This window comes from Ruditapes philippinarum, unplaced genomic scaffold (assembly GCF_026571515.1).
Source record: "Ruditapes philippinarum isolate M1 unplaced genomic scaffold, ASM2657151v2 ctg3663_1_1_1_1, whole genome shotgun sequence".
NCBI classification, from domain to species: Eukaryota; Metazoa; Mollusca; class Bivalvia; order Venerida; family Veneridae; genus Ruditapes; species Ruditapes philippinarum.
Genome location: NW_026851578.1, coordinates 175,411 through 191,729, shown reverse-complemented (window position 1 = coordinate 191,729; position 16,319 = coordinate 175,411). Strand labels below are relative to the sequence as shown.

The following is a 16,319-nucleotide window of genomic DNA, read 5'->3' as shown; positions in this document are numbered from 1 at the left end:
ATCCAAGGAGAACAACTCACCTTCATGGTAATTTATAATTAGATAACTTTCTCACAAGAACAAAGCACAGTTCCTACTAGGTTTTTAACCTGCAGCAGTTAGGGCCAAGTGAATGTATCGATCATAACCACTCAGCCAAATAAAATTTACATTTGTTATTGGCATTGAAACTGTAGAAAATAAAAAGAAATGTCACTTATGAGGCCGCACATTAAACGAGCAAACCATTTGCGTAATTAAACTTGACTATAATACCATTATTCGGTAAGCATGGCAAAATAGTATTTTATATACATGTATTTAAGCCTTTACCTCATATATACGCGAAACAACGCGCTTTCGACCCCCTCCCTCTTTTAGGCCTTAAACAGTGAAAAGTGTCCTGTTTGGGCCCTAAACACATGAAATGTTGATAAAAAAAGTGTGCACTTTTTCGGCGCCGACCCCCCTCCGAAAGGTGCATCAGGGGATTGCCAGAGAGGATATGCCCCCTTCTGTTTGGGGGTGTTGAAGGGAGACGGTAGTCCCCCTCATCGCCAAGAAAATTTTGGACTTGTGAGAGGCTAAAATGACACCAGGCCGATCATAAGGTAACGTGTAACCAACGATGAAAAGCCTTTGACTCTTTCTGAATGCATTTAGAAGTTGCAGCACTTTGAAATCAATTTTGATGGAAAAAATCAACGCAAAATAGTGATTTTTGGTAATTGTGAGATGTCCCCTCGTTGCCATGGTAACAGGAAATTTCAGACTGAGCATGTTGTTACAAATACAGTTGCCCAGTTAACATTTGTGCCAAGTTTGATTAGTATTGATTGAAGAAGTTTTCATAGTTTTATATCAATTTGAACTTGTAACGGGAGACTTTTCAATGAAAACAGCCATTTTTCACAAAGTGCTCATGCAGTATTGGGTAAATGAACAAAATAAAACATTCTACAAAACAACATTTTTTTTCAAAATTATATGTCAGGCCATGTTTTAACATGGAAAAACGCGATTTTGGGTAATTTCAGGTATTTTCATCATTATGTTAAGGATGTGCCCCCTTTTGTTGGTGGGGATTTGAAGGGGGCGTTAGTCCCCCTCATCGCCAAGAAAATTTTGGACTTGTGAGAGGCTAAAAATGACCCAAGGTCGATCATAAGGTAACGTGTAACCAACGCTGAAAAGCCTTTGTCTCTTTCTGAATCCAATTAGAAGTTGCAGCTTTTTGAAATCAATTTTGATGGAAAAAATCAACGCAAAATAGTGATTTTTGGTAATTGTGAGATGTCCCCTCGTTGCCATGGTAACAGGAAATTTAAGACTGAGCACGTTGTTACAAAGGCAATTGTCCAGTTAACATTTGTGCCAAGTTTGGTTAGTATTGAAGAAGTTTTTATAGTTTTATAGCAATTTGAACTTGTAACGGGAGACTTTTCGATGAAAACAGCCATTTTTCAAGTGCTCATGCAGTAATTGGTTAATGAAAAAAATTCTACAAAACAACATTTTTTTTTTCAAAATTATATGTCAGGCCATGTTTAAACATGGAAAAATGCGATTTTTGGTAATTTCAGGTTTTTTCATCATTTTTTTGTTAAACCTTTACCTCATATATACGCGAAACAACACACTTTCGACCCCCCCCCCGCCCCCATACACACACACACACTTCCCGTCTTTTAGGCCTCAAATAGTGAAAAATGTCCTGTTTTGGCCCCAAACACATGTTTTCGTTTGAGAAATGTTGATAAAAAAGTGTGCACTTTTTCGGCGCCGACCCCCCCCCCCCCTCCTCAAAAAGGTGCATCAGGGGATTGCCAGAAGGGGGCATGCCCCCTTCTGTTTGGGGGTGTTGAAGGGAGACGGTAGTCCCCCTCATCGCCAAGAAAATTTTGGACTTGTGAGAGGCTAAAATAACACCAGGTCGATCATAAGGTAACGTGTAACCAACGCTGAAAAGCCTTTGACTCTTTCTGAATCCATTTAGAAGTTGCAGCACTTTGACATCAATTTTGATTGAATAAATCAACGCAAAATTGTGATTTTTGGCAATTATGAGATTACTTCTCGTTGCGATGGTAACAGCAAATTTAAGACTGTGCATGTTGTTACAAATGCAATAGTCCAGTCAACATTTGTGCCAAGTTTGATAAGTATTGAAGAAGTTTTTATAGTTTTATAGCAATCTGAAGTTGTAACGGGAGACTTTTCATGAGAACAGCCCAATCAGTCAGCCCGTTGTACACTTTATTTCAAATTCTACAGGCTACTGACTCTGTGAAGTCTACCTATAAAGGAAAGGATGTTACATTTACATTTTACAGAGTGTTTGTTTACATTATGTGTAGGGAAATTACGTTGTACATTTAGCAAAATTGAAACTTCAACACTTTTCAGGTCGCGCTTTAAATGAGGAAAACGGTGAATGATTGAATGTTGTTCACAGGAAGTTGTTCTGACGTGGCATAAATATATTTCGTATGATGATTTTATTGTCACTTTAAAATTATATTAATATAGCATATTTCTATTTCCTATTCGTCGATGACCAGTATTGTATGACTATTCCACGTGATATTTTGTGATCTGCGTGGGCAGGAAAACAAATACTAAAGACGGTCCACATTTTATGTTCTTTTACAAATTGTGAAATAGTTCAATATATATCTCTATGGAATAAAATGTAGAGCTTGCTCATTATAGCGAGGAACCCATACATAAAATATTTCCTTGGAAAAAAGTTAAACACTTTATTGTTAAAGTTATAAATTAAGAAAGCTTTGGACCATCTGTTGTATTGTTATTGTTTTTTTTTTTCAAGAAACCATTAAAAGTATTGTGATATAGTCCGCGTGGTTAAGGATAAACTGTGTTGACCATTTTCAGGTGCAGTTGCTTTGAGATAATGCTAATAAGTCTCGTATGATACTTGTTTACTCCGACACAAGATGAGTAAAACGCCCGCCTGAAAAATAAAAGATGAACGTATTATTATATAGCAGTGGTTATACTTTTATGACTGTTCTGCTAGGCGCTGTGCCGTAATTGGACTGGCATATCGACAAATAATATCATATTTAGTAATATTTATAACAGGTGATAATGTAATAAGTTGGTGCCACAGGTTTAAGAATAAAATTATTATTCCAATATAAAAAAGTTGTAATTAATGTAGCCTATGGGTAATGGGAACCATAAGGAACTGTAAAATTGACAATATAGGACAGTTATACGTCTTCAAGGTCACATGTATGCAAACTTTAAATAACATTTACTGTGTGGTTTATGAGTTATAGATATATTTCTGAACTAAGACTTTGCCATTAGAAGGGCTTATTTTCAGAAATGAGGAAACACTAAATAATCTGTAATATCATCATTATAAAAAATGTTTTTTATTGCTCATTGTTAAGAAACAAATAAAAACATTCAGGTAACAAATAACCAAAGCAAAATGTTTGTTTTTAAACAAAATGTTCTAAATATGTATAAAAATGTTAACCTACCCCACCCACTTTTAACAATAATTTTACCATCTCCCTATCTAAAATGCCTTATTCAAAATATTCCTAAATTTTACCATAATGAGGGGCTGTTGTCAAAGTTAAATTTTGGTTGATCATGCGGAATATAAAATATTTTTACCGTGTAGTTTTTATTTTATTAAACTTGGAAAATATCTGGTATCATATTTGCTATAAATTTTGGCATTATTTAGCAAATAAATACCTACAACAATTATATTATTTAAATCAAACCCTTTTTTAGTTCAAAAGGGATCAGAGAGATACATAAATAATGTTAAAAGAAAAAGAAGAAAGAAAAAAAGTTGCCCCTTCTGGGGTTTGAACCCGTCCCCCCCCCCCTTAATTTCAATGTAGTTTGCAAGCGATGCATACTCTTCAAAGTGGAGGTAATGCATTACCCATGGTCTACCTTAAACCTTATAAATTTACACTGACGATAATTAGGAAAAGGAAAATGGAAAATGAAAAGGGGGAAGGAATACCAATTTTCATTACAGATGTATCTAACCGATGAAAAAGCACACATATCATTTCTGCTGAAAATATACATATTCAATAGGTAAATGAAAGTAGCAAATGAAAGAAAGTGGCAAATGAAAGTAAAGTGTTTAAAAAGTGGTAAACGAAATAAAGTGTCAAAAGAAAGTGGCAAATGTAAGGAAGTGGTAAAAGAAAGTGGCAAATGAAAGAAAGTTGCATTAGAAAGTGGCAAATGAAAGTGACAAAAGAAAGTGGCAAAAGAAAGAAAGTGGCATTTGTAAAGGTGGCTAATGTATATTCATCACAGGTAAAGATGGTATGTAAATCTATATAACATATGAAGATAACACATGAATAATTGTCAGGAGAATGACTGCCTTGATGTTCTTTAATCTAAGGAAAATTTTAGTGATAAATATTAGAACCAATTTTCAAGATATGTGGGCTGGGCAGCACCGACATAAATTGAAATAGTCTCGGTTGGAAAAAACTAGCATGAAGTTGTTTTGTTAACACTATTTTTTAGGTATTTTATCTTTTTCTATCTAAAATCCATATATACATTTAAACAACAAACTCTGATTATTATTTACACCCACAACATAAAACTCTGATCATTATTTACACCCAAAACAAACACACATCATTTATCAGCCATTTATACGAAATATCTTTTCATATACGTCTTTTGTACGAAACAATACTAGACACCAGGCGAGCCCAAGCTCTAAACAACTTATGATGAAACAAAACAATAAAATCACCACAAACTGAAGAACACAAAAGTTAATATTTCTGTATGATGCAGCATAACCCACAAACATTCAACCAACAAAATTTACTTCATAAAATCTAATCAGAACAGCAAACTAAAGCACCCAATATTTACAGATATCTTCAAAAACAAAGCATGAACTAATATAAACTTGACCAGACAAAATTACTCAAAACACTCATCCAATAGCAACCAAACATTTCTCACCAAACAGATATAACTCAATAACCAAAACAATTGATGCCAACTATTAAACCCTGATCAATTAATATCACCACAATTAAATTCAACCAACTTCAACAAATCAACAAAACTCCTTTCAAAACAACAAATTCTCTTCTCAACAAAAAAAAACAAGAAAACATCGTGTTGCAAAGCATAAAAGGGTCGACCAAGAAATGTAGCAAGTGAAGATGAGCTAGTAGACGTCTGATGACCAGATATTCTTATAAACTTTCCAATTGTTAATTGTTTTTTACCAGAATTGTTAATCATTTATGAATGGGCAGACAAAAGACATTGTTCATCATGAACTTTGGTAGGCTTTCTAGTGATAAGAATATTGAATGTTTTTTTTCCACAGAAACTTAAAATCAATATTAACGATGATATCTAAAATATGCAGGTCTATAATATCCAAAATATATTGGTATAAGTTTATTTATAGTATTTAGGGGGTATTTTTGGATATAATCGTTAATATTGGTTATTTGATATAATTTCAAGTTCATGTGGTATTTTCTTTGAACATACAAAACAATAGTCAAAATGAACAAAGTCTGTATATTGATTTATTGGGAGGTCAATCTACTATTTAATGAATTACTTCATAAACCTTGTCTGACCCACCAACAACTGTTAAAATTGCAGACGAAAGTTTCTGTTGTTAAAATGTCACAATATTCGGCAAATGAACTTTCCACTCAAACTACCATAAAATCGATTGCCCCCAAACAAAATATAGAACAGTTACCTAAAGAGACTTGAACAGCGAATAGGTTTATTGTATACTACTGATAGACCTGTTCTCACAACGTCAAAAGGAAAGCGACATTTTAAGTTGTGAACTAGGCATATTCAATTAAATATTCATGGTAAAAATGCCATAAAGTAGAAAAAGAAAACCGGAGAGACCTACGGAAAAGACAATTTCAAAATGATATTATGGTTAAATAACACTATGATATAACAATTCGTAAAAAAGGTCTACTTAAGTTTTTTCTATAGAGTTATAAAGAATGCAATTAATTGTTTGAATATGTTTCTGCAAAATTCCCCAATTCGTTATTTATTATCATAGCCCAACACGAATGACCGTTTCGTTAAACTAAAACTACTTCTATAAATAGATTTTCGTACTTGTCATCATTCTATTTATAGATACAGCGGTAATATACATAATAACCCACATTTTTAATAAAAAAAAAACGAAGAGCGCAATTTATTGACGGATAAGATAATTTCATTAGAATATGTTTGCATTGCGAAATTCTCCAGTTCGCTATACATTGTACATATTGTGACATTTCATTTTTCCTCATACCAAAACATGAATGATCGGCTATAATGACAGACGAAAAGGCCCGAGTGGTTGCAATTGCCCATTCACAAAATCGGATTTCATTCCATAAAGGGCGTCGCGCTTCGGATCTTTCCCAAAACTCTATTTTCTGTTTTAACGATTTGACATTTACATGTATAGATAGTTTAATACGCACAGCAACAGGTTTATAAATAAAACTGTACATTGAAATCTGATACACTTCAGTGTATCGCTTTAGAAAAACATTAACTCGCTGTAAAAAAATATCTACAGTGCAACTGTACGATTATTCTGACAACCCCCTACACAAGAAAACACCCCACACATATATGGAGAGATACAGAAATTGAATGACATATGAGTGTAACAGATATATGTTCGTTACAAATGTGGGTAACAAACTGATGTTCATAACAAATGTAGGTAACAAGCATATGTTCATATCAAATGTAGGTAACAAACAGATGTTCATATTAAATGTAGGTAACAAACAGATGTTTATAACAACTGTAGGTTACAGACATATGTTCATAATAATGTAGGTAACAAACAGATGTTCAAAACAAATGTAGGTAACAAACTGATGTTCATATCATATGTAGGTAACAAACATATGTTCATGACAAATGTAGGTAACAAACAGATGTTCATACCACATGTAGGTAACAAACCGATGTTCATATCAAATGTAGGTAACAAACAGATGTTCATAACAAATGTAGGTAACAAACATATGTTCATAACAAATGTAGGTAACACGCATATGTTCATATCAAATGTAGGTAACAAACAGATGTTCATATCAAATGTAGGTAACAAACAGATGCTTATAACAAATGTAGGTTACAAACATATGTTCACAACAAATGTTGGTAACAAACATATGTTCATACCAAATGTAGGTAACAAACAGATGTTCATATCAAATGTAGGTAACAAACAGATGCTTATAACAAATGTAGGTTACAAATATATGTTCATAACAAATGTTGGTAACAAACATATGTTCATGACAGATGTAGGTTACAGACATATGTTCACAATAAATGTAGGTAGCAAACAGATGTTCATAACAGATGTAGGTAACAAACATATGTTCATACCAAATGTGGATAACAAACATATGTTCATTACAAATGCAGATAATAGAAAGATGTTCATTATAAATGTAGGTAACAAACATATGTTCATAGCAAATGTTGGTAACAAACATTTGTTCATGACAAATGTGGGTAACAAACATATGTTCATAACAAATGTAGGTAACAGACAGATGTTCATGACAAATGAAGGTAACAAACATATGTTCATAACACATGCAGGTAACAAACATATATTCATAACAAATGTTGGTAACAAACATTTGTTCATGACAAATGTGGATAACAAACAAATGTTCATAACAAATGTAGGTAACAAACATATGTTCACAGCAACTGTAGGTAATACACAGATGTCCTTAACAACTGTACACTGGTGTTCATACCAAACATATGTTCATAACAAATGTAGGTAACAAACAGATGTTCATAACAGATGCAGGTAACAAACAAATGTTCATACAAGTTAAGGTAACAAACAAATGTTCATAACAAATTAAGTTGGTAACAGACAGATGTGCATAATAGATGAATGCAACAAACAAATAGTTAAAGGTAACAAACGGATATTCATAGGAGGTGGATTAATTTATTCCAGAACTCGGTAATCAAATGGCTGTTACAATATTGTACTTCAGTAATGCATGAAAGAGTTGTTTTTTAATTGGTTTATCAGTTTTATATGAGTTTTACCTTTACCAGGCCCGGCAGTTGGATCCAAAACTCTACAAATGGGATAACGTCTTTACCGGTTTTCTTCCTAACACATTTTTGTATAGATATTCCAATGACAAAGAACAGAGATGCAAACGACAGGAATCTGAAAGAAAAAGACGTTTAGTGGGTTAATTCTTGTTTGATAAAGGATTTGAAGTAATAACATGTGAACTATAGTAGAGCTTTAAAACTTTATATATCTGAAAAGCTTTGTTGTTTTGTTGTCTAAAGAACGAGAAGTATACTGTATAAGACAACTCATTAAAATGTTCTAAATCTAAGTCAGCTCCATCTAGCTACGCGCCTGCATTCAAATACGTTCTTGATTATCAGACAGGATTATCTACTGCTTCCACTGGTGCTCAAAAACCTTTATGCATATCAAACAGGAATATACTGTTTCCATCGGTGCTAAATAAACCTGTTTTACACCCCGTGTAACCCAAGTCGAGTGCATTAAATGGCGTCAATTCTGCGAGCCTTTTATGAATGAATGGCGTTTGTAGAATGGGGTCAGTTTGACGTTATGAATAAAGTTGTAAATTCATACGCTACTAAATGTATCAGAAAAAAATGATCACTATAAATATTAGTTTTCGCAAATTCTTTTCAAAATATTGGAAATCTAGCCCTCGGGTAACTTAGCAGAGCCTCATTTCTGCCGTAAACTGTTACCATCAAGCTAGATAGTCCGGTATTTACCGGTTGCCAGAATTAGATTATTGTAAATACTTATCTATGCACAGAATGCTTAAAATCATGAGTATATAGTTAAAAACGACGTGTTTGTTTACATAGTTACGTACATTATAGTTATATATGTTCCGACGGAGAGATGATCGTGTGGAATACCAGATGGACAGCAATGGGGACTGCTTAATTCCAGAAACTGCAAGGTTAAAAAAAAGATATTCAACTAAACATATTGAAAAAAGTTAAGGAAAAAGGAGTAAAATTACTATCATGTTTTGGGTTTTTTTTGTTGCTGTTGTTGTTGCTGCTTTTGTTGTTGTTGTTGTTTTTATTGTTGTTGTTGTTGTTGTTGAAGATGATGATGTTGTTTTTCCTGCTGCTGCTGTTGTTGCTGCTACTATTATTGTTATTGTTGTTGTTGGTGATGTTGTTGCTGATGTTGTTGCTGATGTTGTTGTTGTTGTTGTGAATTTGATTTTATAAGGTATAATGTTCACTAATTTCAGCAAATATTAGTTATTTAACATTAAACACTGGTTATTAAACCATAATTTTCACCCGAGCGCACGGCTACGAAGAGATCTAATTGTTAAATGTTTGTTAAAGAACAGTCCATACTTGTGCAGGATGTGACCATTTTATCTGATATCAAAAGCCTCTATGTTTCAAACGAGAATCAATGGCATGTATACATTTTATTTGAAGAACCATATCTAACCATTCCGGAAACGGAAGGGTAGATGAAACGGGTTGATAGATAAGTAAAACGGATGGATATAAAAAACGGGTAGAATCTAGATATTAAGTGAAACGGATCGATAAGTAAAACGGATGGATATGTTAAACGGTTCGATAAGTTAAACGGATGGATATGTGAAACGGGTGGATAAGTGAAACGGTTCGATAAGTAAAACGGATGGATTCGTAAAACGAGTGTATAAATAAAACGGTCCGATAAGTAAAACGGATGGATATATAAAACGGGTGGATAAGTGAAAAGGTTCGATATGTAAAACGTATGGATATGTGAAACGGGTGAATAAATAGAACGGATGGATGTTTGAAGCGGGTTTGAATACAAATTAAACGGGGTATACGTAAAAAAGGTTGATATCATGTTAAATAATGGAGTAAATAAATGGATAGAGAACTTACATATTTGGCTTCTTGTTTTCTTTCATCCGTAACTGTTAACGTATCGGCAGAATTTGAATCACACAGTAAGCTTATTAACGTTGTTCTGAAATAATGAACAAGAGATTGAATAATTGACATATGATCAAGTGGATTTTTAAAGTAAGTTTTACAGATGCAGTTGCAGAACAGTTATCCTACGTTAACGTACAGCATGGACATTTGTGACATATTTCTCCTTCGAAACTTGTCATATATAAAGGTTTTCATATCGTCAACAAGTTATACAAAAATATTCCCACCCAGGGCGCAAGAACACAACAACTTTTATTCCTTAAAAAATCATTATATATACATCAAAGCCATCAAATAGTATAGAAACGCTTTGGTCTCTCTGGTCAGGCAGTGAATCTAGCGTTTCTACTTTTACTTCTTTTACAGTAATGTGACTTAGTAGTATGAATAGAAATCAAATACCATTTAGGGATATCTGTGTCCGAGGGGTTAAAGTTGTTGACTTCAAATCACTTGCCCCACATTGCTGTGAGTTCGAATCCCGCCAGGGATTTTTGATTATTTCAATTTGGAAGCTATCCAGTTAATTCTCGAAACTTCGGAGGTTCTACTTAAGTTCCCATTTGGTGTTACGATTTAAAATAAGATAAGATAAATAAAATACATGAGCACGCCCTGCTTCTCAGCACTGTATTGTATAGCTAATTGCCCTTGGTCATCAGTAGTGAACTTTGCTGAATCCTGGCTCCCTAGGCTTTCGTATATTACAGGTGGTAAATCTTCTTGTAATTGACATACCTGTTAGTTAAACAATAATACGTTCAAGAATTGTAAATTTATATAATTTCGGAATGCATCTCTACATAATCATCTAAGTGAAGGGGCAGGACGTGAAGTGGTTGCACACTTGGTGCGAGTGAGAAAATTGGTTGCAAATGTCACACCATCGCCACTGAGTCATGAATATTTACAAAGTTCCACATCTTTTCTTCAGGTAAGTGGATTTGTATGATATTTTGAAATATTCATTTCCTTAAAACAATGTTTATGGCACACTCGATTTGAGGTCTCAGCTTCCTAGCTTCTCATATGACGAAATTATTGAAGATATAAACTGTTTATGTAAATATTTTGAGATTTGACAAGTGACATTTTAGGGCGATTTTAATGCTCAGTTATTCGCATCTGTAAGTTTTAAGGTTCACCGAACAAGACAAAATATGTATCATTCAATACTGTGTAAATGTTTGAAATTGCATGTTTAAGATAAAGTTTCAAAACATGAAAATATCTTGTTCAAGTGCATTTTAGTTGAAAATTTGTAGTTTACACATTTCTGTTTGCAAACTTTTTCTTTCAGTCATATATTAAATTACCAAAGGATTCAACGAAGATCATATTGACTAGTCACAGATATTCCTTGAAAATAAAATTTTATACATGCATAAACGTTTTTTCGCTTGCTTTTAAAAATGTCAAAAATGGCTTTGACATTTAGGGGTTTCTTTATTTAGTTGTCAATTGTTATCATTTACTTGTATGACCTCTCCATGTGCACTCCCTGCTTTTTGTTCCGTACCCTGCGGGAAGTCCAGTGTGACTGTATTTTGTAGTGGCTTGTATTCTGATGTCGTTTTGCATTGTTGATCTTTGTTTTTATATTTGTCCTATTTCACAGCCATCATGCACGCGTGTATGTTTTTCCTTTACATGTTTCTCAGTTTATAAATGAAAAAAGCATTATGGAATATAATCGCAATTATGAAAATAGCTTTACTAAACTTGCGAGAAGAAGCTAAACAAATAGAAAGAAAATGAAAGAGGACTTCAGTCTAAACTTATCTGTAACGCTTGTCAGCAGTTCCTTCTCAGTTTTCACTTAAGCCATAGTTGAAAATGCTATGCACCCAATATTTACCAACTCTAGATCTTGAACTGATACAGAAACATTTTACCATTTTCGCCGAGTAGCATCATAACGCGACAAAGTCATTACATTGTTATGATGTAATTTTTATTTATGATGATATGTTTTTTAACCGAGGTACTCTTTCATTTTTTTTCTAATTTATGTTGCAATCTCCATGATGAAAGTTTTATTTATGATGATAAGTTTATTTACCGAGATTCTCTTTCATTTTGTTTCTAATCTTTGTTGCAATGTCCATGATGAAAGTTTTATTTGCGATGATACAATTTTTAACCGAGATACTCTTTCATTTTGTTTCTAATTTATGTTGCAATGTCTATGATGAAAGTTTTATTTATGATGACATGCTTTTTAACTGAGATACTCTTTCATTTTGTTTCTAATTTATGTTGCAATGTCTATGATGAAAGCTTTATTTATGATGACACGATTTTTAACCGAGATGCTCTTTCATTTTGTTTCTAATTTATGTTGCAATGTCCATGATGAAAGTTTTATTTGCGATGATACGTTTCAACTGAAGTACACTTTTAATTCCGTTTCTAATTTATGTCATTCTTCATACAAGTTCAGTAAACCTATTTTCATTTATGAATTTATGCAATTATGAATTGAAAAACATGCAAATGATAGGATTTCGCGCAGGTATTATGGCTGTGGAACAGGAAAAAACATAAGAACAAAGATCATCAATTCAAAACGACATTAAGAAAATGCAACCCAATACAAAATACAGTCACACTGGATTACCGCAAAGGCATTCAGTAAGGCACCAAGTAAAAAGCAAGACATGGAGTGGTCGTACATGGAGTGTAAGTGATACTACCAGGGGTGTCATGGTTAGAAAAAATTCTAATCGTTCAAACCGAGTTAAACGTTAAACCGACCGTACTTACAATATCCTTCGATTTCCATCATTAACCGTGTTTCTTTTATGACATCAAATTTTGTTCGCATTCGCTTGCACTCAGAATGATTACAAAACTTATCCGAAAATGGAATGACTATTTTCCGTTACTTAGGGTTGTACCGTACTCGTTCAGATCGAAATAAAAAACATTGTTGCATGAAACTTAAATACAAACAAATTGTCTTATCTTGTTATAAGTAAGTAAGGTTATGTTAAGAATCAAATTAAAACTGATTCTACCTCGGTTACCTGTTATTGAATTCTCTTACCGGTTTTTTAGCTAAAAATAGACCGTATCCGTTTAAACGGATAAACATATACTGACTATTGATAAGCATTTAGAAAAAAACTATCAAACTTTCTTCTTATCGGCCTAACATTTAATAGTATTTAATCGTAACTTTACCGCAACATCTTGGCACGTGCCTTCTGTAAAACTGTTACATGGGTTCCATGAGTATAAAGTTGTGGCAACACTTCCGGCTTTATCTGAGTATCTGTAAAAATATTATTATGATTTTTATTTTGTATTTACTCATTCATATAGAGAATATTTATTACGCATGTAAGATCGAAAAATAGTTCACAGATTAAACACATAATATTTACGCCACGAATGAAAATATAAGAGCTTGTGTTCAGCAATGAAATTTAATTTGGTCAAAGAAATTTTCTATTTATTATATTTTTTTTTACTTTAATCATTTTTGACTGATTTTGTCGCGTAACAATATGCGCTGACATTCATGACGCCATCAAATCATTACGTAACATTGAAAAGAAAATCTGTTACAGTAAATAAAAATTTGTTCCATTTATTAAAACGATAATTAAATATGTTCATTTTTTTCTCGTTATCAAGCACATTTTACTTTAGACGGTGTATTTATCTGACGATATTTAGATTTAACGGTGAATAAGAATATGAAAAACAGTACCTTGCACTTCCGTCCGTATTGGCTAGAGGGGTCAGATCAACTATAGCGCCATCTTGGTACGTACATTTACAGCTCGATACCTTAGTGCACGTGCCCTCTTGTGCAGAGCAATTGCTAATTATCATCACGAGACACTTAAGTATTATCAAAAACTTGCATGATGCACTCATACTTAATCGTTTTTTATTGTCATTTCTAAAACGAGGCTCTGTTCATTATAATGTTATTTGTAAGTTATTATATCTGTAATAAGTTAAAGTTTATTTCATACAAGTATAAAATCGACACATTGAATGTACATGTTTTATCGTTAGTATTATCTTAATGATATGGTTATTTTAGTTATTTTTAGTAAAATATGCCCTTGCTTTACAGATATACACATGTTAAACTTTGATAACATATTATAAATCGTAACTTTACGGCCCTTTCCGTCAAACTTCGGGCGATAAGGACCTTTGAAAACAATACATTGTATCCCGGTTAAATCAACACTGCAAAAATACAAAACAAAAATCAAACAAACAGAAAGGAAAATGGAAAAATATGTAATAAATAACTAAATGCTGCAATTGCATTGGCCAATAGTCCATAGTCAGGTTACTGTGTGCTTTAAAAATCGATATATTGGCACGGAAACAAAAATCAAATTCAAAGAAGAAATCGTCACGCGAGCTCACACGCATTTGCCCGCAAAGTCTGGTGGCCTTATTCTTTAGACCAGAGGAAGGTGCCTAAGATTTCAGTTACAAAAAAAGAATGGTCAAGCTTCTTGTTTGTGACAATCTGCAAAGAATTTCACACAAAAAAGTAGCCTACGGTGGGTCCAAAATATCTTGTATGTTTTCAGGAATACACATTTCTTTAAACCAATGTCAGAACGATCGTGAAGTGGATACAAAACTTCAATGTCATGTGATCATCAGCTGACATTATTTCTTTTGCAAAAGACATAATTGTCCTTTAAGTTGACATACATTGACTGTGCCTGGCATTTAGTGATTTTGTTGACTTCGTTGTTTTTGTTGTTGTTGTTGTTGCTATTGTTGTTTTGGTATTTACAAACCATAAGATACACATCTCTAGTCCAAGAACCACTGCCGCCAGATTTTTGCGAGGCATATGCAGTATCAAACGTGGCTATTTATTCTTTATGTTTTTGAACTTCTTTTTTCTGTCTAGAAATGCAACATACCGTTTTCAGTTTACAGTTTAAGTTTTATCTCTCCTAATTAGTAGTATCAAGGTCCTATTTAGACTTCCAAAACTTCTTATTACGTGTAACTTAGTTTTTTAAGAAATAAGCTATTGAAGGTTCCATATCAAAACAATATTGAAAACGTTGACATTTTATTAGAGACTTTCGACCATGCGACCACATGCATGTATCGTATGGAGGCTATTCGTTGCCAAAAATCCAGCCTTGTTGATCTGAGTTGAATAGTTTGTTAATGGAAAAAATACAATTGTATTTCTTTGTATGTAAACTCCAATGTTGCATACTTGGATTGATTTGCCGATTTAACATTGTAAACATGCATTTCAACAAAATACAATTTGTTAAACGACAAAACATTAACTGATAGTAGCAATACCAAGTGTTCGAATACTGAAAACAGAAGTTACATTATTAGCTTTACATTGTCGAACCATCATGATTCAGATCAGCATAATACAGCTTTACACGTTTTTCAATAGGAGATAAAATAAGCTCAGCCCATTTTCCCGCCCACTAAATCATCGTAAATAAATGTATTTTCCGCTCATTTTCGGTATTTACCGTCGGCGACAAGAAGCGGCGTAGTTTCCGTTTATCATACCTTTTAGGTGTTTAGTTACTTAACATTATTCACTTGCATGATTGCCTACAATCAACATCAGCGGACTTTAAAGGAATATAGGCATATAAGTTTTAAATCGTTGTAGACACCACATTTCCTGGAAAAAGAAACTTAAAAAAACCAAAAAAACACCAGGTTACATACTGTCTGAGGTTATTTCAAGGAAGTGAAAACTATTGAAAAGACTATATTCAACGACAAATAAATTTTACTGATGGTATTCCAATTTGCATAGGAATTAGTAACATTTACAGTTAAGCTGCTACCTTACCACTTTCAAATTTTCAAGTCAACATCTGATAGAGATTTTGATACGACTAATTACTAATACAGACCAAATTCTGGCTGTTGTCTTTCCTAGTAGTACTATTATATTAGTAACCTTAATTCTAACGTATGACTTGACAAGTAAAACAACTTTTAACAATAGTAAAATTATAACCAAAGTTGTATGTACCCTTTCGTACATAACTTTTTATTTTTACCATATATTTTCCCATTTTTCCCATTTTGTTTTTCAATAAGTAAAATTTAAATGAGTCCAAATGTATGTATGTTGATTATCAATTTATGTATACCTTGTTTATTTTATCTCTTAGAAAGCCATCACTTACAAAACTTAATAAATATTCTGTGTAGTATTTCATGTACATAAAAGTAGTTCTCTGTTTTTGGTCATATAGACAACAAATTTAGACAGCAAATCTAGGTAACAGCTAATGACAGCA

At 33.0% G+C, this 16,319-nt stretch overlaps 1 protein-coding gene across 1 annotated transcript; it reads right to left on the bottom strand.

The window, feature by feature from the left end:
- Positions 1-2,696: 2,696 nt before the first annotated feature.
- Positions 2,697-14,023, bottom strand: LOC132748874 (uncharacterized). The gene is made up of 7 exons (XM_060738573.1): positions 13,751-14,023; positions 13,219-13,309; positions 10,637-10,770; positions 9,979-10,063; positions 8,937-9,019; positions 8,107-8,233; positions 2,697-2,953 (listed from the first exon to the last, which is right to left on the bottom strand). The coding sequence occupies exons 1-7, from the start codon at positions 13,918-13,920 to the stop codon at positions 2,897-2,899; spliced, it is 747 nt and encodes a 248-aa protein (XP_060594556.1). The 5' UTR covers positions 13,921-14,023; the 3' UTR covers positions 2,697-2,896.
- Positions 14,024-16,319: the final 2,296 nt, after the last annotated feature.